The sequence below is a fragment of the Sorex araneus genome, chromosome X (genome assembly GCF_027595985.1).
Source record: "Sorex araneus isolate mSorAra2 chromosome X, mSorAra2.pri, whole genome shotgun sequence".
Classification (NCBI taxonomy): domain Eukaryota; kingdom Metazoa; phylum Chordata; class Mammalia; order Eulipotyphla; family Soricidae; genus Sorex; species Sorex araneus.
Window position 1 is genome coordinate 221,523,593 of NC_073313.1, and position 24,564 is coordinate 221,548,156.

Consider the following 24,564-nt stretch of genomic DNA (forward strand, 5'->3'; position numbering starts at 1 on the left):
ACCATGATGTATCTATTGGAAAAGAAGACATGAGAAGAGTAGAGCTTTATGGGCTGGAAAAAAAGAATTTCTTTTTAAGGTTTCTAAAAGGCAGGAGGTTTTGGTGTTTTTATTGTTTTAGTGTGCAAAATGTTTTGTGACACATTTTATGCTTGATCTAAGCCAAAAGGCTGAGAAGTTATGGAGCTGGAGGGATAGCACAGAGGGTAGGGCGTTTACTTTGCATGTGGCTGACCCGGGTTCGATTCCCAGCATCCCATATGGTCCCCTGAGCACCGCCAGGAGTGATTCCTGAGTGCAGAGCCAGGAGTAACCCCTGTGCATCTCCAGGTGTGACCCAAAAAGCAAAAAAAAAAAAGGCTGAGAAGTTATAATGTGATACATTTTAATATACGAAGGTAAGACTATCTTCCAAATCTAAGTACATAATATTACTAAATTACTATATTGCCATCTGGAGAAATCTTTAAATGTCTAATTAAACTGATAACTGATAAAATATGTATGTTTACACAGTAGGCCGATATTGCTATTTGAAGGTTAGAATGCTTCACTTCTTAAGTAACCCAAGCTAGTACAACTGCTATATCCATTTCAGTATTCAAAGTAACACCCAAATGCAGCGTAGGTTTGGAATTTCTTTGATCCCTCACTTTTCAGTTATAGAAATACTTGTGAATATTCATGTACAACATAAATATGTTTAAAAATATAGCCTGTTATTCCTAATGTGACACAAAATAATTGAAATTCTTTAAATATAGTAATTCTGTGCCTTCACATTCCATGTTATGTACATAACATGCCAAGAGCTATACATAGAAAATTTCTATTAACACCATTTTAAATGTTCTGAATTAAATGTTGAAAATACTTTGTCACTAATCATATGTTCCTTTAATATGTTCTTATTCTATATTTTTATGGTAAGATGACTTTGACTATATTCTTTTTTATAGTGTTGATCAGACACTTTTTAAAAATTTCTACAAATACTAAGGACAGAATTACCGTAAGGAGCTATATGTCCTATATTTGAAGGTATACTTGAAGATTAGGAAATTTTGCTGAGAAGTTTGAAATAGTTACATTAAATTGTATAAATATGATTTTTGGTATTTTTAATTTACTTATATAATCCACAGATTATTTTTGGAGGTCTATGGAATATATGTTTCAAAAAATGAATGAAATATACTTTGTATATGTATAAATAATATCTAATATGAATTGAGTTTTGAAGTATGTTATCCCTTTGTATACTTTGGTTTCTAATATTGTACTATTCTTATTTATTTATTTATCTATTTATGGCTTTTTTTGTTACAACCGATGATGCTCAGGGCTGATTCCTGGCTCTGCACTCAGGAATTAGTCCTGGTGGTGCTTGGGTGAGCCAGATGGGATGCTGGGAGTCGAACCCGGGTCGGCCGTGTGCAAGGCAAACGCCCTACCTGCTGTGCTATCACTCCAGCCCCTATTCTACTATTCTAATATATTCAATATTTCATATTACTTTTTTTAAAGATTTATATTACAAATTCCTGAGAGTAGGCCCGCAATCAGTATTTCTTAAAACTTAGACTTAAAAATTATACTAATTGTATATTGATTTTTAAAAAAAATACTTAGTAGTTTGGGACCAAAGATAGTTCAGTCAGCAGGCTCTGTCTTGCATGCAACAGGCCTGGGTTTGGTCCTCTTCACCGTGTTTGGTCCTCAGAGCACTGCCAGGAGTGATCTCTGAACACAAAGCCTGACTATGACCAGATAAGGCCCCGCCTGTAAAAAAGTACTTAGTATATTCAGTTATGCTTTCTAAAAATGTAGGTCATTAGTTTCTGAAATTTCCTTTACTAGTTAATTATTTGTGCCAAGAATAATAACAATCACAATGACTGAAGGGCACTTGAATTTTTTTGACCAGGGGATTAGTAAAAATTGCCTTTATTTCAAGAAAACATTACTTAGAAGAAGGAAAATGTTATATAATGTAATTAACTCATCATCCAAATGATTTTTGATCGGGACAGGGGACCCCCCTTCGCCCCACAGCAGGTGTTCATGGATCCTGACTGCTACACCTGACCATAAACCAAATGGTTGATGCTCAGGGTCAGGATGCAATGCAGCTCACACTTTGAGATGCAGGGGCCACCAGCCCCCGCTGCTGCCCAAGACAGTGTTTTAGGGTCACTTGGTTATGCTGGTGCACCATGTGTTACAAGAAATTGAACCTGGGTCTCACCAAAACCCATGTACTACATCCCAAGACTGTTATTTTATTTTTTAAAGTTTCATTTGTATTTTCTGACAGCTTTTAAAAGGAAAATCTGGAAGCTTTTATACTAAGGATTAAAACCTTAAAATGTCTTTCCAATGACGTTGTTCTTATAAATGAATAGTTATCCTTTCTCAATTTAACAAAAGAAACTCAGTACACCCATATCAGAATCCCTACAAATGAAAACACCTGTACATGATGCCCCATGAACCGGTGATTTAATTTAACTTGGTGTATTTTTTTTAATTGCAGACAAAACATGGATGCACACGCCAGAAGCATTATCAAAACATTACATTCCCTATAATGCAAAGGTAAAATGGTCCTTGTGACATGTGTTTGTTATAGTGTTCATTATAGTTTGTTATAGTATTAAAGGTAAAACAGTCCATTGGATTGTATTTGTTATTGGTAATCCAAAGTTGTTCTTAGAAAGGTTGGTCATGCATTACATATTTCTGGTAGATGAGCCTGAAAAAATACATAAATGATATTGTATTGTAATATGTAGCATGGGAAGTTATTTTTCTCTCCAAATAAATGAGTTTTTTAAATTAAAAAAATATTTACAATTTCTGTTTAAGTGATACATATATTTTTTTCAGCTAACAATTGCTGTTACTAAGATTATTTGCAATATCATGACCTGTAGGAAATAAACAATGGATAAGCTTTATGACACACAAATCTCTGATATTCAGATGGATATAAAAGCTAAGCTGGAAATAGAGTAATAAGCTTCAATTTTAGTGAACATTACTATAATATAATGATAAATAAAGCAAGTATTATGAATACACACAAACATACATACAAACATTATATATTTCTTGTAATGGAGTACAGAATAGTGGGGTACCAAGAATGTTTGGTGACACACCTGCCACTGAGCTATACTTGGACCTCTGAATGTGAAACTCTTGGGCAAGAGCTGAACACAGCTGAAGTTTCTTCTTCAAAAATAAATCCTGTATCAGTTCTGGTTTCAAACTTTTAAATTGATTGTACTAAGCCCACCCTTATTATTCAGGATAATCTCATAAAGTCAATCTCATTAAGATAATCAAATTGACTATAATTTAATTATAGATATAAAATAAGTTGATGACAACACCAGTTAACATTTGATTGGATAACTAAAGGGATACATAACATTGACCAGTACAAGTACTGCTGATGAACAATGCTAAAAAGATACATTGAGAAGGATTTAATTATAGGAAAAATCTGTTTGAGCAGTGAAATAACCAAATAATTTTTAATAAGTGTGTAGTGAAGTGAAAATCTATTTGCATCACAAGAAATAGGATGATATTAAACTTCATAGAAACTTATATTAATGGAAAAATGGGGAAATACATACTAGCATTTATGTTGAAATGTTTTCAGTTTTAAAATTGTTTTGTGCTTTAATGTTGTGGTGACTTTAGCTCTTTAAAAACTTTAGTTACACATAATTTGGTTCCAAAATGTTCAAAATTTCAGAAATAGCCATTGAATATTTATAATGTATCTATTCTGGTCATGTGGATATATTTTTGTGGATAGGATTTCAGTCAAACCTGCCTGTTCTCAGGACTTACTCATGCCTCTGTGCTCAGGAATGGCCCCTATTAGTGCTTAGGAAACCATATGCGGTGCTTTGGATTCAACACCTCGGGGCAAGCACCTTACCTCCTCTACTGTTTTTCCAGCCCCCTAGTTCATATTATTGTGTATTACTCTTCTGATAGTACTATATTACTATAGTAATATATTGCTATATATTGTGTTCTCTATTACTCTGTATTACTCTTTATATTTTCAAAGCTTAGGATACATCATATAAAAAAATCTGAGTCGTGAAAAATGAAAATTGTGAGTCACAGAAGGCATGCACTAAAAGATAAAATAGAATGGAGAAGTAATGGACATTTTAGGACTCATATGATGACCATCAGTTTGTTTCATAAAAGTTTAGCTCATGAGTTTGAAATCCATTGTCTTTAAATAGTGACCTTTTTTTTAAAGTTTTTTTATTAGTGAATCATTGTAAGGTACAGTTACAAACATGAACTTTCGTGATTGCATTTCACTCATACATACAGTGATCGTTTACCCATCCCTCCACCAGTGCCCATTCACCTCCACCAATGTTCCCATTATCCCTCCCACCACCCCCACCCCAAACCCCACCACCCCACCGTTCTTGGGCAGTAAGTCATTCCCTTTTGTTCTCTCTCCTTTTGGGTGTTGTAGTTTGCAATTGAGGTATAGAGTGGCCATCATGTTCAGTCTAGAGTCTACTTTTGGCATGCATCTTTCAACCCGAATGGGTCCTCCCAACATCCTCTACTTGATGTTCCCTTCTCTATCTCAGCTGCCCTTTCCCCCAGCATGTGAGGCCGTTTTCCAAGCTGTGGGGCAGACTTCCTGGTCTTTATTTCTACTACTCTTGTACCTGGGAATATATCCTGGAGAGGCAAAAAGGTATAGTAGAAATGACATATGCATTCATATGTTCATTGAAGCATTGTTTACAATAGCCAAAATCTGGAAAAAAAAACAGAGTGCCACAAAACTTTGGTACATCTACACAATTTTGTTAAAGAAACTTTGGTACATCTACACAATGGAATACTATGCAGCTGTTAGAAATGATGAAGTCATGAAATTTGCATATAAGTGGATCAACATGGAAAGTATCATGTTAAGTGAAATGAGTCAGAAAGAGAGACAGACATAGAAAGACCACACTCATCTGTGGAGTATAAAGTAACAGAGTGGGAGAGTAACACCCAAGAGTAGTAGAAATAAGAACCTTCTTTTAAATTCTAGCAAAGACTTCACAAGTTTCTTTTTCTTTCTTAGGTTGGTGGGTGCACACCCAGTGTACTAAATACTGTGTTCAGGCTCTGGTAGGCTTTGGGGACCATATGGGTTACCAGTGATTGAACTCAGGTCAGCTGTGTGCAAGACAAGTGCCCTACACACTGGGTTATCGCTCTGGCTTCAGTATTCAATGATTTAAATCATAAAATAACAACTGGGAGGGAGAGTATGTTAAAATAACAAGTATGTTTCAAATAGAAGAGCATCCAATTTTAGTTTAACTGCATGTTTTCATTAACTATGACATTTTAAAATGCTTTCTGAAATATGCCTATTAACATAGTAGTTGAGGTAAGAAATATGGTAAAATGGAAATAAAGGTTTGTTTATTTCCTGCTTCATTCTTGCATATACTTTTTTTAAAAATTTGAATTGAACTCATAATAAATTCCAGGTACTGATCTAGATAATAGGATTTTAGTGAACATACTAATATAAAATGCTTCATTCCTAAAAGTTACATGTACTTAGCAAATAATGAGGTTTTTCAGTAAGATAAATATGAAATACATTTTACTCATTAACCAGTATGATTAGTATTATATACATTATACATATGCTATTGGGCTTTTTGGGGGTATGTTTCTTTTGGTTTGGGGACAACAGCTGTTAGTGCTTAGGTCTTACTCCTGGCTCTGTGCACAGTATCACTCCCTGGCTGGCCTTGGGGGCCAGACAGGGTACCAGGAATTGAACCTGGACTGACTGTGTGCAAGGCAAGTGCCCTACCCGCTGTAGTACAATATATGGTAGTATTAACATGGTAGTTTGTTTATGAACTTGAGTCCAAATTGTAAAATGTGCCATAGAAAAATCTAAGGCAGACCTTTGGTGAGTGGGAGATATGGAGAGAGTGTACTAAATACTGTGTTCAAGGATGAGCTGTGGAAACAAACTAAGAGAGAGGGCGTGACACAGGAGACTACATGGTCAAAGAGTACTTAGGACATGACTGGCACCTTTAGAGTGGAACCATGTCTGCAAGTTGGGAACTAGCCAGTTCAGAGGGTCTGCACTGCTGTAGGATGCTAGGAAGCGGTTGCAGGCAATCACAATAGTGCAGCTGGGCAGGGATGGTCTCATCCCATGGAAGGTCTTAGAAGCCACTATAAAATTTGAGAAGCTGACGGGATCTATAGATGGATTGTGTACTAGTTTTCTGTTACTATTTTTAAAAAAGAGGTGACTTAGAATGCTAAAGGACAGTTTTTAAAAATCACTATTAAGGAAAGTCATAATATTTTTCATTTTCTCCAGCTGTTGACAAGATTGCCTGTCTTTTTTGTTTGTTTGTTTGTTTTGGGAAATGCTCAGCAGTGCTTAGAGATTACTCAAACCACAAACAAGACAAGTGCTGTACCCACTGTGCTCTCTCTCTGGCCCCTGAACTGTCTTTTTCTATAACATGAGAGTATAAAAACTTTGAAGGAACTTATTCCATTAGTTAGTCATTTTCCTAATTACTTATGATAGATGCATTAAAACCAAGTTAATTATTTAATAATTTATTCTACAAGGTATAATCCCCATCCAAGGGTTGATGAATATATATTTATCATAAAATACCTAGCATTGTTAAAGCAGATGAGAATATAGATCTGTTCTGAAATAATGCAGTAATTTTAAGATTTGGCAATAAAGAGAGTCAGCATTCCTTGATTATCTATTTGTCCTGTTCCAAGCTCCAAAAGTAATTGAATCCAAAACAAATAGGAACATGGACCTTGGCTTTAAAAACTTATGTCTTCCCTGGGGAGAGAGAAGAAATATGTGAACCGGAGAATTTTGAAAGAAAACTAAATAGATGATAACCAACAAAAGAAAGATTGTATTTTACTGATTTTTAATAGAATAGTTTCATGTATAAAATATGCATTGTTCACTGATGGTGCATTTAATTGCAGAGAAAATATATCTGAATCTTGACTCTCAAGATATTCCTGACGCAATTGGGTGATTTTTAGTTTGTTTTTTAAAATCTTTACACCCTAGGGGCCAGAGTGTAGCACAGCGGGTAGGGCATTTGCCTTGCACACGGCCGACCCGGGTTCGATCCCCGGCATCCCATATGGTCCCCCAAGCACCGCCAGGAGTAATTCCTGAGTGCAAAGCCAGGAGTAACCCCTGAGCATCGCTGGGTGTGACCTAAAAAGCAAAAAAAAAAAAATCTTTACACCCTAATCTGTTTCCATATATGTGTATATATATTATATATGTGTATATGCATATACATTATATGTGTATATGTATTATATATGGAAATACATATATTTAGTTCTTTTTTTACTTAAAAAATAGTTACAATAGCTAGCAGTAACAGTAATGAGTTAGAACTTTAAGATTCTTGAATCTTTTTGTTCAAAATCTGTATCTTAAAACTACAAGCCAAGCCTGTTTATTGAGATAGGAAAATCAGGACCTTCACTTGGCATATATGCAAAGACACACCACCAGGGCATAGATCTCTGCCAACAGCTCTACTGATGCTATCAGAATTTTATGGCCTCGTAGATATTGCATCTTATCACAGTGATTGAAGTGACCCTTCTCAAACTAAGTAGAATGAAGTGTCAAATTTGAGTGCCCTAAGAGGTATACTTGTGTCTTTTCTATCCTTGACTTTCCTTCCTTCTCAAGTGAGTTAGTAATTGTACCTACTTCTTTAGATTGTTATATGGTTTAAAAGAGTGGATATTTAAAAAAAATCTTAAATCAATGTCTTCTCTATCCAAAGCTTATCTTTGATTAAGAAAGTGTTGTAAAGTCTGGAGTTTCTCTGGTTAATATCTCTTGAGAATACCTATTGAATATTTTTTAAGTTGAGGCAGTGGGATTTACAAAGTTATTCATTGTTGAGTTTCACGCATAAAATTTTTAACATCAATCCCATTTGCACTATTATTTGATAAACAGGAAGCAACATTTTTAGAATGTGTCAAGTAGTGTATTGTTTTTCTGTTTTCCTCAGAAACAGTAGAAAGGTATCTGCTGTGGCCAGTCTGAAAATTTTAATTTGAGAAGGGAATGGCATTTGTTTTTAAATTTTTATTAGTGAATCACCATGAGGTACAGTTACAAATTTATGAACTTTCATGTTTGCATTTCGTTTACATCCCTCCACCAGAGCCCATTCTCCTTCACCAATGATCCCAGTATTCCTCCCACCACCCCCACCCCAACCCCCACCACCCCTCCCTGCCTCTGTGGCAGGGCATTCCCTTTTGTTCTCTCTCCTGTTGGATGTTGTAGTTTGCAGTAGAGGTATTGAGTGGCCATCATGTCTATAGTCTACTTGTAGTAGACTATAGTAGTCTATAGTCTACTTCCGGCATGCATCTTTCAACCCGAGTGTTTCCTCCCAACATTCTCTACTTGGTGTTCCCTTACTATCTTAGCTGCTTTTCCACCAGCATATGAGGCCAGTTTCCAAGCTGTGAGGCAGACCTCCTGGTTTTTATCTCTCCTACTCTTGGGTGTTAGTCTTCCATCCTGCTATTTTATATTCCACAGATGAGTGCAGTCTTTCTATAACTGTCTCTTTCTTTCTGGCTCATTCACTCAACATGGTACTTTCCATGTTAATCCAAAGGTAGGTTTATGTACAAGAAAAGGCTTTGACTATTAAACAAAAAGAGTACTGTTATCTACTTTACTATTCCTTTGACTTTTCAACAACTGAACGATAATGTTAATGCAAAGATTATCTTACTTTAAATTCAACATTAGAAAGAAGAAATTGCCTAGTTCTGAACTATCCCACAGCAGGTAGAGCATTTGCCTTGTATGTAGCCAACCAAAGTTTGATTCCTCCACCCCTCCCGGAGAGCCCGGCAAGCTGCCAAGAGTATCTCACCTGCACGGCAGAGCCTGACAAGCTAACCATGGCATATCTGATATGCCAAAAAGAGTAACAACAAGTCTCACAATGGAGATGTTACTGGTGCCTGCAGGAGCAAATTGATGAGCAACAGGATGACAGTGACAGTGACAGGGAATTATCCCAAAGGCATGGGAACTCATTCGTTGGTATATAAATTATGAGCTCTTTGGAAATGGAAAAACTGAGACCGCACCCAGAGATTGGCAGACCCCCTAAGAAAAGAATCTGCTGTGTAATCTAAAGGTCTTGTTAAGAATAATCCAGGACCATCAAGAGTGCAAGGCCTTTTTCTGAGAATACACCTACATTATCTTTCAGGCATCAGAGAACTTTAGGCCAAGACAGTTTAAAGAAATTGCATATAACCTCTCCCAAAAGCTGTTTTCTGCTTTTTTCACCCTCTAGAGAACATGGTCAAGCCCATGTTTTTGCTTGACCACATATTTCTCTTTATCATCTCTCGCATTTCTCTTTATTTTATTTTTTAAATGATTTTTATAAATTTTATTTTCATAAAATGTTCACAATAGTACATTTCTCTTTATTTCTTTAAGTAAAAACTTATTTTGCTTCACTAAAAAACCCACAAAAATAAAATATAGAAATATAAGGAAGCTCATACAAATTTTTAAAACAATATGGAGCTTAACAAAGAATTTAATGAAGAGAGAAAATTACAACATTATGTTGTCATGGTATTATGAGTCATGGTAGAGAAAAGTTTTATGTAACTAAATCATTTTACTAATTCCTCTGAAATTATTTTTGGTGAGTGTAGGATACATTTCTCAATGGGATGGTTTATAACTCAGACATAAATTTGGATCTTAGAAATAAGTGATACTTGTAATTCTTTTTTAAAAGAAATTAGCAACAAAATGTATTCATACTTAACCCAGTGAATCATTAGAAGTTGAGCAAAAGATACCCTACTATACTTGGTTGTGAAAATATGCAAAATAAGGTAGAATTCTAAACTCACAGGTTTCTTCGAGCTTTTTTGTAGTAGCAGCAAAAAAGCATTTCCAATTTTACTGGTTTGTTTTTTGATACTAAAACTAGGGATAGAATCATGGAGAGATGAATTGTGTTTTATATAATGAGTTTTTCAACAGTGAGTTTTTAGTTTTAAAATTATTCTCTTTTGTCCTATCTTTCTTTCTCCTCTTTTTGTTTTTGGGTTATATCCATTGGCACTCAGGGTTCAGTTCCTAGTTATGAGCACTCCCTAGTGATACTCAGGTGACCATAGGTGGTGCTGGGTATTAAACATCGGTCAGTGCATACAAGACAAATACCTTACCTGCCATGCTATTTTTCCAGCCCTGTATTTTTTTTAAAAAAATTTCATATTTATTTAGTATTAGATTAATAGTGCAGTGACTTGCAGGGCCTGCTGTATAACCTTGCAAGCAGGTGGTTGTGAGTTCAGATCTCTGGTATTTCATATGTGCCCCTGGCAGCTTGCTATTAGAGGCTGACACCCCTGATGTCTGTAATACTGGCATCATAATTTTTTTTAAAAATATCATATTTTGCAACTGCTTTTAATAATGCTACTATGTCTGCTTTATGTACATTCCAAAGAATTCAACCCTCCCTTGTTCCCCCTTTCCCAGTGCTACCCACCCTCCGTTTCTTTCTCCTGTGCTGGGGCTTTCATCCAGAACCAATACATGCCAGCAGACAGGTGCTCTACAGTCCAATTACCTCCACAGCTTATTTCAGGCATTTCACAATTGGAGAATGGACTGTAAATTGAACTTTTGATTACCATTTTTATCTATTGAAAAAAAAGTGATGCTGCCATGGATAATTTACATTTTTGACTATTTTGAAATGTTCCTTAAAAACTAAAGCACGTGAAGTAATAACTGGGAATATTTTTAATTGTATTTTAATGGAAATATTTTAAATTTTCATTGTAATTTCAATTTTGTGTGTTCTTAAAATACAATGAAAATGGGAAGGAAAGAAAAAGTAAAAACAAACCTCTTTCATTACTATTCCTCATTTTGAGGGATGAGCCTAAGTAATTTAATTTCTTAAATGCAAGTACTTATTTTAAAGAGGATACTAGGGTTGCGGTTGTGGGTTCCCCCTTTTTGCAAAATAAAGGAAATATATAATAAACATAACTGTGAAGTACATCTTCAATGAAATATTATTACTCTACAAAAATCCTTTAAAAAACGATATAGCTACCATAGTAAAATTGTATTTATATCAAGATATAACTGCTTATTATAAAATTTCACTATGAAATAGTGTTCTTTCTTAAAAAAGTAAAATAAAAACATTATGTATATTACAGACTCAGAGACTTAATGTTGAAGAGGACTTCAGGGATCATTTTTTTCTGATTTCATCATTTACTTGATAAAGCAAATTGAGGGCCAGGAAGGTGAAGTTATTTGCATAAGCTTTACACAGCAAGATAATGGCAAAATTAAGTCTAGAAATCAGTTCTCCTACTCAGTGTTCTTTTCTTTACTGTTGCAATGGTTCGATCCCAATTTTAAGGAGATGATAACAACTAGTGTTACTAGCGGATGAATTAACCTAGAGATAGCAAATGTGTGTATGTCATCCTTTTCTATATATCTGAAATTGGTCCATCTCTGCGGGAGCCTGCTCTGTTAATTGATTAAAACTAGCAAGAAGTCTTGCAGAGATGTGAGCTAAGCAGACTAAGTAAATGTATATAGTTGTCTTTCTCAGAGTGGCCACAGTGCCTACTCTGTTCAGGGATCATTCTTGGTGGTGTTTGGGGAACAAATGCAATGCTGGAGATTGAACCAGGGTCAGCAATATGCCAGGCAAGTAATTCCTGTACTATCTTTACTGCCCTCAAGTACTCTGTCTCCCTTATTCTGCTGTTTGATAGTTTTATTAACACCAGTACTGCATAAAAATACGATATATTTTTAACAGAATAGGAGACTAACAGCTAAGAATAGTAGAGATAACTACCAGGAGATTGGCTCCAAGGCTTGGAAGCTGGCCTCACACGCTGGAGGAAGGGGCAGCTCGCATAGAGAAGGGAACACCAGGTAAAGTGTGGTTTGAGGACCCGCATGGGATTGGAGAAGCACACTGAAAATAGAATATAAACCAAATACGATGGCCACGAAGTGCCTCTGTTGCAAACCACAGCACCCAAAAGGAGAGAGAGAGAGATCAAAAGGGAATGCCCTGCCACAGAGGTGGGGTGGGATAGGGGGTGGGGGGATGGGTGGGAGGGATACTGGGAACACTGGTAGAGGGGACTGGGCACTGGTGGAGGGATGTAAACAAAATGCAATCATGAAAGCTCATAAGTTTGCAACTGTAACTCATGGTGATTAGCTAATAAAAAATAAATAAATTTAAAAATATGATATATTTTATATAATAAAAATCATATTATGATCTTTATATTATCTCTATCTTAAGTGCTTTTTCTGAGCAAAGAAGCCAGTTTCAGGACATTGTAATTGGGGATTGTGGGGAATTATGATTAAATAGAAAATTTCTATATATATATATATGTGTGTATATATATGTATATGTACATATATATAATCTCTCAAGATTTGCTAGGTTTATTATTTTAGAAGAGGCATTTATTTATTTATTTATTTAGCAACACCCAGCAGTGTTGAAGGCTTATTCCTAGCTTTGTGCTTAGGGATGACTCCTTGTGGTGCTCCGGGGACCATATGGAGTGCCGGAGATCAAACTTAGATCAAACCATGCAAGGCAAATGCCCTATTACCTGTGCTAGTGTTCTGAGCCCAGTGCTAGTCTTTTTATATTAGTCCTTTTCATGACTTGCAGAATTGTGATAGAGTGTAATAAATGGAAGGCAGGTGGGGAATTAATATCTGATGTAATTTATGCAACCATAGTCTAAATAAAGATCTATTTCAGAGCACAGAGAACACAACAAAAAGGCATTAAAGAACCAATTATTACAGTCTGTGCTCTATTCTTTTCTAAATGATTTTATTATTTCCTAATTATGTCATAATTTAAGTATCATGATACTAATAATACATAATACATAATTATAATCTGTGTTAATTTTTAGGTAGTATCAAAAAAAGCACTGAAATCTAGAAATCAACACTCTTTTCAAAAATTCTCCAAATTTAGGGGCTGGAGCAATAGCACAGCGGGTAGGGTTGCATTTGCCAACCCGGGTTCGATTCCCAGCGTCACATATGGTCCCCTGAGCACCGCCAGGGGTGATTCCTGAGTGCAAAGCCAGGAGTCACCCCTGTGCATTGCCAGGTGTGACCCCAAAAGCAAAAAAAAAAAAAATTCTCCTAAGTTAAAAAAAAACAATTAGTACTTACTTTTGGTTAAAATATAATCATATCTTAAAACAACTAACATATAAGAATAGATACACAGTGGCATTCACATTATATAAAAAACTCTATGCCAGTGATTTTCTAAATATTTTGAATCTATCATTTCAATTAATCTTAACAAATGTTTGATGAGATCAGTATTTTTCAAATAACTATAGAAAATAGGACTAAGAATGAACAGATAAATGGGAAGACTAACAAGAAAATAATAGTACATACCATTTTACAGTAAAAAGCATGGAACTTTATTTGAATGTAATTGAAGAAAAAGTGAATCAAAATAGACACTTAATTTAAGATATGAAATACATATATATATACATATATATATATATTTAGCCAAGGGTTTATTATTTCCTCAAAGATTGCTCTGGAGTTAAAGGACTATAATTATGAAAATCACATTAAGATTTTGGCATCCTTACGTTTTTTCTTAATAGCACATATCATTTTTTGACAATGTGTGCATATGAGTGATGTGGTTAATAGCCTACTTACATTTCCTCCCTCCAGCATTCTTCAGTCCTCAGCTTTTGTTGCATTTTTCAGGCTTAATTTGCCAAGATTGCAAAATTTGCATTTTGTTCCAAAATTCTAGGAACTATATTTCCCTCTGGTAGTTAATTTTTATCATATATTGAAATGAATCATCTCACTAACACAATTTACAATTTCTTATGTTTCTGAGATCTTTATTAGATTTTTTTCTATATGATATTTCTCTAGAAATGGAGAGATAGCACAGGAGGTAGGGCATTTGCCTTGCATGAGACTGACCCAAGTTCTATTACTCCTTCCCTATTGGAGAGCCCGGCAAGCTACCGAGAGTATCCTGCCTGCACTGCAGAGCCTGGGAAGCTACCCGTGGCATATTCGATATGTCAAAAACAGCAACAAGTCTCACAATGGAGACATTACTGGTACCCGCTTGAGCAAATCGATGAACAATGGGACAACAATGCAGACAGTACAGTATGTTATTTCTCTTACAAAAGCTAAATGATCCCAGTATTTGGTGGACTGCTTCACATTTAAAAATTCTGCCTATTTTCTTACTTTTCTTTTTTTTGCCTTGGAATATTAGCCACTGTTACACTTCTTTCATTCTTTCTGTTGAGAAAATATCTGAATTCACCTTAGTATCTCCATGAAGGCCCTAACTTTTTTGTGTGAGTGCCTGAGACTTCATTATTTATCATTAAATTTTAATAACATAGCTTATTGGAGTAATTGAAGTCTCAGCACAAATCTTTAGCAATGTTTTGGAACCAGAAAATTAACTCCTCAGCTGTATTGCAGAGGTTGCCAAAGAAAATTACAAAATCACGCCTCTACTTTTCAAAATGGAAAACTGACTTCACTTATACAAAGACTTATATGTGATAATTAAGAGCTGCTAGACTATTAGTACTACAGAAACAATAGGTTAGGACCTTGGGAATCTGTGTTGTGATCAAAAGAGCATGGACTTTGGAGTCATATCAATTAGCTGAAAGCATACTCACACATATAGATTACAAATAGTAATCTATATCATGTAAATACATAGCATATGTGACATACTTTACTATCTATTTGATAAAACATTGTTACCCTGGAAGAAAACTTGCACATTTTTTAAACAACTAATTTACAGATTGGCTTTTTGTTTTCTTAGACTACAGCATGTTTATTAGATTAGCCTCAATTATTTTTTGCATATTTGAATATATGATTTGCCAACATTCAATGTTATGAAATACTAGAACCAAATTGAATAGACTTGCACAATCCCCTCTCTTCCTGCCCTGTCTCCCAGGCAGACTTTATCTGATGGAGTTATTCACAAATGGTAGTAGGCAAGGCAGAGATAGCTAATTGCTTCCTGGGAGATTTAAACTCAGAGAAGCATAAATCATTTCTCCCCACACTCTGTAGGTGCATTGAATAGTATCCTGGGCAGCAGAGCTGGTAGCACTAGGCTTGATATGCCTTTAGTTGCACCTCAGTGATAATGCTAAATAGTAAAACCTAGTGAGCTAGATTGACCTGGTTTTGCATGTACTTCCTAGGATTCTCACACTATTTTCTTGGTTTGCAGACTTTTTTTTATTGCTCATTAGAATGGTCTTGCACTCTTGCTCACACATTCAGTGAGATAATGGAATAAAAACAAAGCAAGTCTTTCAAACAGAGAAATAATTTCCATTTACAAATATTCAGAGCAAATAATATAGTAACTGCTGGGGGAATGAGTGAGATTGAACATGTCTGAGCATTTCCATGAGAAAAATATCACTAATATTGTTAAAGTGTGTACTAACAGGAAACAAAAACTATATAAATTAAGAAATGTATTTATATAGTATATATTTAGAAGTGAGAAGTCTACCGATCATTGCATGCTTGTGATGCAGTGTGGTTATAGCAGGTTAAGATACTGTAATTAGTGAAATATCTGTCCTATTTTTGAGAAGGTAATAAGACAAAAATTTTATAGCAGATATAATAGAGTATAGACTATGCGCATTGTATAGCAATACTGTTTTCACAAGTGTAGCTTGAATTTTTAAGGTGATTTAGTAAATATATTTTTGTAGTACATTTTGCAAAACATTTCACAGAATGTTTCTCATACTAATAAAAAACACAAAGGATATAAACACATAATTTCATAGTAAATGAAACAAATAACAGGACTCTAGTTAAGGTGCAGAAGCTCTTCATTGTTAAAGAATGAAAAGTTTTATAGCATAAAAAGTTAATGAATTATTATGAATTTAAATGGTTTTCAGTTTTACTATGAATGGTGTCATATTGAGATGATATATAAAATGTATCTATAGTAAGTTTGATTCTAGGGAAAACTTAACAGTGTAAGTTTGATTCTAAGGAAAACTTAACACTGTAGGACACAAGTTTGTAATTAAATTACTGCTTATAAAAGGCACCGATGCTTTATTTACAGTTCTTTTTGGACTGATTCAGTCTACTTTGTTTCAGCATGCAGTGGTGCCAGATTCTGGATACATTATAATGCATTTCCCACAGTCTTATGAAAGAAGTCCATTCCAAGGATTATAAAAGATTGGATGATTGGAAGAATAAGACCTCTTGAGTCTCATATTTACCCTTACTTATGAAGCACTGTCTGGAGCACTGTCATCCTTTTGTTCATCGATTTGCCTGAGCAGGCACCAGTAACGTCTCCATTGTGAGACTTGCTGTTATTGTTTTTGGCACATTAAATATGCCATGGGTAGCTTGCAAGGCTCTGCCGTGTGAGCAGGGTACTCTCGGTAGCTTGCCGGGCTCTCCGAGAGGACCAGAGGAATCGAACTCAGGTCGGCCACATGCAAGGCAAACGCCCTATCCGCTGTGCTATCGATCCAGTCCAGAAAGTGTTATGTAAGTGTTTAATAAAGGCAGTCTTATGTAAGTGTTTAATAAAGGCAGAGACAACAGTTGTAACAAGAAAAAGATTATACACAGAACATCAGAATCCTGAGAAGCTTCTAGGCACAGACCTTTAAGGTCTTTGCTTAGTTTCACAGATTCATTTTTAGATTATAAACCTCTTCTCAGTTGCATTGCTGAGTGACAGGACTGTAATGACCAGCTTGAGTGTGTGATAGGTGCTGATAAGTCAGAGATATGTCCTGGGTCTAGAGAGTGAATTTTGGGTCTTACAGAACATTTCTGTAGAGAGAAAGAGACAAGAAATAATGAAAAGCCCAGAATAGAGAGCATAGTAATTGGAAGACTAATGCTCCAATCTTGCATTTTAAGAGTTCTAATAAATCCTGTCATAAGTCTATTTTAAATATGAAAAAAATTTCTTAAATTTATGTCATTCACTTGTAGATTATCAGGTGAAAACTAGCTTCCTGGGAAGGAAGACTTTGTCTCTATATTGTCACTATATTTTCTTTCCACCATGTGTATTTATAAAATGGCAATGAAGCCCGCAGCTGTCTCTTACCACCTGCGTTCGGTGGTCTCAGGACACTTCCCCACCCGGGACAGCCGATACAAAGGGCAGATGAAGTAAGACACAAGGGGCAGGCTGGTTGATATCAATTGCAGTTTATTCCAATCTTGTCTCTATTCTCCTCTGACTCTGCTTCCCCAAATCTTTTTTTTTTTCCTTCTCCTGGACTCCCCTTGATCCTCCCTTATCCCCTGATTGTCCTTGATTCCTCTCTCCTGGATTCTGCTCCTACATTCTTTTTGTCTGTGTTCTTCTCTGCGTTCTTCTCCTCTGCATTCTCCTCTACATTCTTCTCTGCATTCTTCTCTGCATTCTTCTTCTCTACAATCTTCTCCTCTGCGTTCTTCTCCTCTGTATTCTCCTCTGCATTCTCCTCTGAATTCTTCTCTGCATTCTTCTCTGAATTCTTTTTCTCTACATTCTTCTCCTTTCATTGTCACTGTCATCCTGTTGCTCATCGATTTGTTCGAGTGGGCACCGGTAACGTCTCTCATTGAGAGACTTATTGTTATTGTTTTTGGCATATCCAATATGCACGGGTAGCTTGCCAGGCTCTGCCGTGTGGGCTCGATACTCTCGGTAGCTTGCCGGGCTGTCCGAGAGAGGCAGAGGAATCAAACTCGGGTCAGCCATGTGAAAGGCGAATGCCCAACTGCTGTGCTATCGTTCCAGCCCCTCCTTTGCCAGCTCTTATAGCCTTACTTATATCCCCCATCACCTGGGGATTCTGGTAGCAATTACACCTAAGTGTGGTTATACAATCAATGGATGTAAGGTCCCTCCCTCAAGAGAAGCTTCTTCTAGGACAAGTGCATTCATCAAGAAGACCCACCTAATAGCAAAATACCATCTATGGGTACGTTTCTCCTTTCCTTAGTCCAACAATCATTTAAACATGCATCTTAATTTTACTTCTTAATAATACTAGTCATTTTGTATGGATACAGTAAGAGATACATTAAGCTGATAGGATGACTCTCCTGGGAACATCTCACTATAAGTCTCAGACTACAGTGCTCAGGCCAGATTAGTCTTTCCTAATCCTAGCAGAGTCCTCATCCAGTTGTTACTTTTTGGATCATGACAGAATTTGTCCATGGCAATGCTCTTAACTTATAGTTAAATATTATGGCACATTGTCCTGGCCCATTTCGATGCCAGGGTAGCTCACTGCTTGCCCTAGGTTCATCCAGTCCCTCGTTGGGACCCTGCTTTTGGGGTTCTAGGAAGTAAGGGCAATTGAGGCTTAAGTCGAGACAACAGATGCCCAGGAGTGAATATTATTCGGAGTCATTAACTTCCCAAGTTACAAAAGCATAGCATTAACTGTCTTCCTGTGTCCATGCAAAAAGGACATTGTTCTGGAGAAACTATGCAAAGGACATGAGAAGAAGTGAAAAGCAGTATTACATTTATGAATATAAATCCAGTGTCCTTAGAAGGATCAGACCTTACAAGTTAACAGAATCTGATTACGGGATACAGGTGATAGACCAGTTGGTGGAGGAGTGCACAAAGAAAGAGGTGACAGATAAACACAGAGGAATGGGAGTGCCTTGGGAGCATTGTGATGAGTATTATTCAGTAAACTGAAACTCCCTGCGGCCAGGGAGGAAGGACAAACCAATGTTATCCTACACCACCATATGGAGTCAAGGGATGTATTCCCTTATTTTTGTCCCCAAAAGATTTCTCAGGGATTTTATTTTGTTTATTAAATCTACCAAGAGTATCGCGCCTGCATGGTACAGCTGGCAAGCTACCCGTGGTGTATTCTATATGCCAAAATCAGTAACAACAATTCTCACAATGGAGACATTACTGGTGCCTGCTCGAGCAAATCGATGAACAAGGGGATGACAATGCTACAGTGCTATTAAATGAAAATTTATTAATGTTAATTTCATGTGTGTACACACATACACAAATATTCTCACTACATTTATATGCACATATGTTTAAAATACAGAATATACTAATTCTTACAGTTTTAAAGGATAAATAGTACTAATTCTTGAATCTATCTTAGACAGTGTATCTTTCAAATAAGCAATTATTTGAATCATTATAAAAAGAAAAAATCTGTTTTTTTCAGTGACAGACCAATACTTTTAAAATAATAAATAGTAAAGATAATCAGTATTATACTGTATATGTACTTGATTCTGTCTCATGATAAAATGTCTAAAAAATAATCACAAACATCAAAAATCCATTTTCCTTTGAATTACGAGATCACATGTTATTCAAAGGGATTGCCAGGTGTCTGCCAAACATTAGAACCTCCATATCTACTTACGCTTTTACATTCCAGTGATATAGAATGAATACTACTATATTTTGGAAATAGTAATGCAACCCCAGTGAGCTTAAATTACTTGTCTAAGTTCACATAATATAAAAAGTTTAAACTGATCTGTGCAGATAGTGTTCTTTTAGGACCTAGTTAATTTGAATTATATTTCTTTTTCTATCTAAATTACCTTATGTAGTTTTAGAAATGCAAAGTTAGAGAATAATTCTCTAAGTGCCATATACATAGATAAAAATAGTATTTTTATTATGATGTACACAACTTTTAATTTTATAATGAGGCATCATCCTATATAGACATATAAAAATAAGAGTTTATTTTGAAGGTTGTAGACTCCATTCATGGGAGTGCTTTTATTTAAAAATTTTATTCTGGAGTTGTGGCCATATGTTGCCATGCTCAAGGCCTACATCTGACTCTGCAGTTGCTCAGGATCACCCTTAGCTAAGCACTGGACCATATGTAGTGCCTGGGATCAAATTTGCATCAGCCACATGCAGTAGTTGCTTCTGTCTCATACCATATTGCCCTGTGCCTTATTGCTTCTATTCCATACCCTATTGCCCCACGCTCTGCCATTCTGCAAACACAAATGGACATTTTAGGATTAGGGCATGCTAATTCTGACTAGATTAAGAACTCCCAAATGCTTTGTGACATGCAAAGTTTATCACAAAATGTGCAGATTTACAATGACTGTTCTAAACAAGTATGTTTTATAAGAATGCGTATTTTTCAGGTTAGACAGATAGGAGTACAGGAGCTGAGGCATTTGCCTTGCACGGCTCCAACACTGATTTGATCCCAGCTCCACATAATATTCCTGGAAGCACCACCATGAGTGATCCCTGAACACTGTAATCCAATACCCTATCTCCCTCATCCCTCCAAGTAGGGAGAAAATCCAGATTTTTATTCTACTTACTCTGGTTTTTGTTTTTGTTTTTGCTTTTTGAGTCACACTTGGCAATGCACAATGCACAGGGGTTACTCCTGGCTCGCACTCAGGAATTACTTGTGTTGGTGCGTGGGGGACGATATGGGATTCTGGGAATCGATCCCGGGTCAGCTGTGTGCAACGCAAGCGCCCTATCTGCTGTATTATCGCTCCATCCCCTATTCTACTTACTCTGACTTATTAGGTTTAGGATACATGAAGCCTGCATTCTGGTTTTGGTGTAACCAAGAAATACCAGAATTATGAGAACTTTGTGTGAAAGGATACAAAGCAAAACAAATTAACAAAGCTTATTTTAATCAATAGTGTCCATCTTGCTTCCTATCAGTCATTATAAGGAGAAAAAATATATTGGTCTTAGCTTCAGTTTTGTCTATTCTTGTACACTAGTTCTAGCAGTATTAATAAGCATCAAAATAAGCTGGAGGTGATGATTTAGGAGAAGAAAATAAAATTATACTGGATGAATAATGGCTTTGTATTGCTGAAGCCTGACTAAATCAAGCCTTTGGAAACATATGGGCTTAAAAAAAGAAGTAGCTTCCCATGTATAATCGAAATAATTTTATAATCTATTTTTGAATATGTTTCCGTACTATATGCCTACCACCACCAAAATTTCAGAATATATATCCAAGATTCTCAAGCCTTGATGGAACTATAATTATGCAGTCATTTGCTTTAGTGATCCTCTGCTTTCTTTCATTTTTATCTCCCAGCCTAGCTCATTAGTGACTTTTGCATTTTTCCCTAAACTTATGTGATCTCATCTGCTACTTCTGATCTCATTGGGTAAGGGTTAGTGACTAGTTATTGGTTAATACTAGCTTTTCAACTTACACTTTAGTAATAATCCTACTAGCATTATTTGGTTGCCTACAACTGATTAGACATCTTTTCTCTTTCCACCCTCTTGATAATCCTTGGTTATGGAGTTTTAACAGTATTTATACTTAATCAATTTGGTTAGTATAATGGTCCCTGTTTTAAAAATAAGGAAATCAATATTAAGAACAATTAAATACTTTGCCCACAGTTACATCATTAATAGAGAAGTGTCAAATTCAGAAAACATGATGTTAAAGCCACATATTAAAACAGCTGTCATTTTGTAAGCTGAAGACATATCTTGTAAAGATCTTTCTGTGTCTTATTCTGTCCTGTTAGTAAAACCATGGCCTTGTGTCTCATTGTGTGATAGTACCTGCTCTTGTGATGAAAGCAATTTCTTCAATTCCTTTCTGAGCAATTGTCAGAAGGAAAAAGAATGTGTCCAGTTGTCACAGACCTCTTCCAGAACAAGTCAGTAGCAGTCGTCTCTTCCCCTAGCCAATTAGTTTTCCCCAGTCTTAAACACTCTGTTCTCTACTTACCATAGACCAAATTTTCCAGACCATGTTTTCCAAACATCGACCATGTTTCCTCTTTTCTTTCATCTTGAAAATCTCATTTTGCTCAGAAAACACATTTGCTGCTCACTTCCATTTTCAAGACTACTCACACTTCTTAGGAATTCCACTACTAAGGAAAGCCCTGCCAGGGGAAGAAACAATTGTGGGGTTGCTTACAGTGGAGACAGTGCTAAATGGGTGGAACAGATGCTTCTACAATTTGGTCAACTCCAGGAGTGAAAGAAAACTGGGAAAGAGCTCCATCTGATAGCCTCTTGAGAGAGCTGGTTTGAAAGGCTTTGTAATGTTGTTTTTCTGAAAAGTCTCCTTTTCTTCTGTATATTAGATGTGATCACAACTGCCATGGGTTTTGCATTTAGTATTCCTCACAAATGCTTTTTATAAATGACTGATTAATATAATTACCCACCTTGCGTCTATTGAATGCTGAGATTAGAATTACTTTCAATAATTTTTTCTAATAAATATTTTCTAAATTTTAGCTATTTATTATATATAGGTATATAGACAGAATATATTTAGCTTCTTACATTATATATGTATATTATATGTGTATATATATATATATATTTAGAGAGAAAGATACCTAAAAGTCCTTAGAAGTTACTAGATATACCTATTTGGACAAAATACCTACCTATAACCTAATTCAAATGATTTTATTTTATATTAACATGCTTATTAAGACACAGCTTTGTCACTTTTTAAATGTTGGTTATAACATGTCCAACACGTTTTCATCCTAATAATACGTTCTCTTGATTTAGTGCCACAGAAAGTCTCAAAATTAGTTCTAATTATGTTTCTTTGGTGAGCATTGTAGCAGAAATAATTTACCCTGTACTGCAGAAGAAAATAGCATAACTTTTATCTTCAGTGTTAACAGTGTAGAGAAAAGGGAAGCTGTAACAATGAACATATTGTTTGAAAAATAAAACTGAAAAAGATGTTATGATTTGCATGTATTTAACTTTGTAAACATTGACCTTAGAAACACACTGGGGCTTTTAAAAGCATGGGATTCTACTATTTTTTTTCTTTTTGGGTCACACCCAGTGATGCACAGGGGTTACTGCTGGCTCTTCACTCAGGAATTACTACTGGTAGTGCTCAGGGGACCATATGGGATGCTGGAATTCGAACCCGGGTTGGCCGCGTGCAAGGCAAATGCCCTACACACTGTGCTATCACTCCAGCCCCATCTACTAAATTTTTAAAAAAACAGAATTTGAGAGTGCAGAGTGAGCTCAAAAGGTTGAAAGGCAGGAGATCCGATTTGAGCTCCAGCAGCACGTGACTCTGAATATTACTGGGAGTGACTTCCAAGCACAGAGCTAAGAGCAGCTCCAGAGTTTGCCTGGAGTGGCCCAAACTCTCCCCACTCCGTTGTGCCAAAACAAAACTAAACATAAACAAAAATCATCCACTAAAAGCAAGGCTAGTGTAAATTGCCAACATGTTATATAGCTTGTTGCGTCTTTATATGCACCCCAGTGTTATTTAATAGTTGAGTAAATTAAATGGTTATATTACTGTATCACTGTCATCCCGTTGTTCATCAATTTGCTCAAGCAGGCACCAAAATGTCTCCATTTGTCCCTGCCGTGTGCTAGTGTAGCCAGATGGCATATTGGGGTTTCTTTTAGGGTCAGAGTAATAAGGACCGTCATTGTTACTGTTTTTTGGCATATCGAGTACTCCACAGGTAGCTTGCCAGGCTCTGCCATGCAGGTGGGATACTCTCACTTGCCGGGTTCTCCAAGAGGGATGGAGACTTTTGGGGTGGTCTCTAATCACCTTTGCAAGTGTTGCCACTCAGGCATATATTTCCCTCTCTGATTCGTTGCCTACTGTCTGAACCACATCAAATACGGTGTGGTAATTATGGAGAATGGGTAGGAAGTATCTTATGATGTGTCTTTCATGACCGTGTGGTCCAGGAATATGTTCACTCATATGTGAGGCTTGGCCCGAGCATGTGGAAAGCGGCCTGGAGCATGACAGTGGTTGGGTAGTGGAATTCGGCTGCCAGGGCTAGGTCTCTTGGGGCAGGAAGGGCTCTCACCTGCCCCCTTCTGGGTCATCCCAAGTGAAAACAGCCTGACTCGGATTCCGGTGGCATGGTTATGGGCACCTCATTTTATGCTCCCTTCCGGGAGAAGCAGCCATGAGTTCTGGATGGTGGCCAATGAGATGATGAGATTATCTGGTGCCTGCAGGAGATGGCTTATGGGCATGACCCCTGGGTCACCAGATACTGGGGGAAGCAGGCAGAGGATCTCTGTTCCCGGGTCCCATTGAGCCCAGAGTCTAAGTCACAAAGTTCCACATTACCTGGGTTCCGTGGGACATCACTCATGCGTGAGGCTCGGTTTGAGCATGTGGAAAGCGGCCTGGGGCCTTCTGCAGTTGGATTGTGGAAGTCTGTTGGTGGGGCTGGATCTCTTGGAGTGGGGAGGGCTCTCACTTGCCCCCCTCTGGGGCGCCCCGAGTGAAAACAGCCTGGCTCAGAGTCCC

At 36.6% G+C, this 24,564-nt stretch overlaps 1 protein-coding gene across 6 annotated transcripts in view; it reads left to right on the forward strand.

Moving 5' to 3' along the window:
* GULP1 (GULP PTB domain containing engulfment adaptor 1) overlaps positions 1 to 24,564 on the forward strand; it is a 294,404-nt gene that overhangs the window by 190,702 nt on the left and 79,138 nt on the right. For all 6 annotated transcript variants that reach the window (XM_055123120.1, XM_055123123.1, XM_055123121.1 and 3 more), the window contains exon 4: positions 2,537 to 2,598. In XM_055123120.1, coding sequence (XP_054979095.1) covers positions 2,537 to 2,598 — 62 coding nt within the window. The remainder of the gene's footprint in view (positions 1 to 2,536; positions 2,599 to 24,564) is intronic.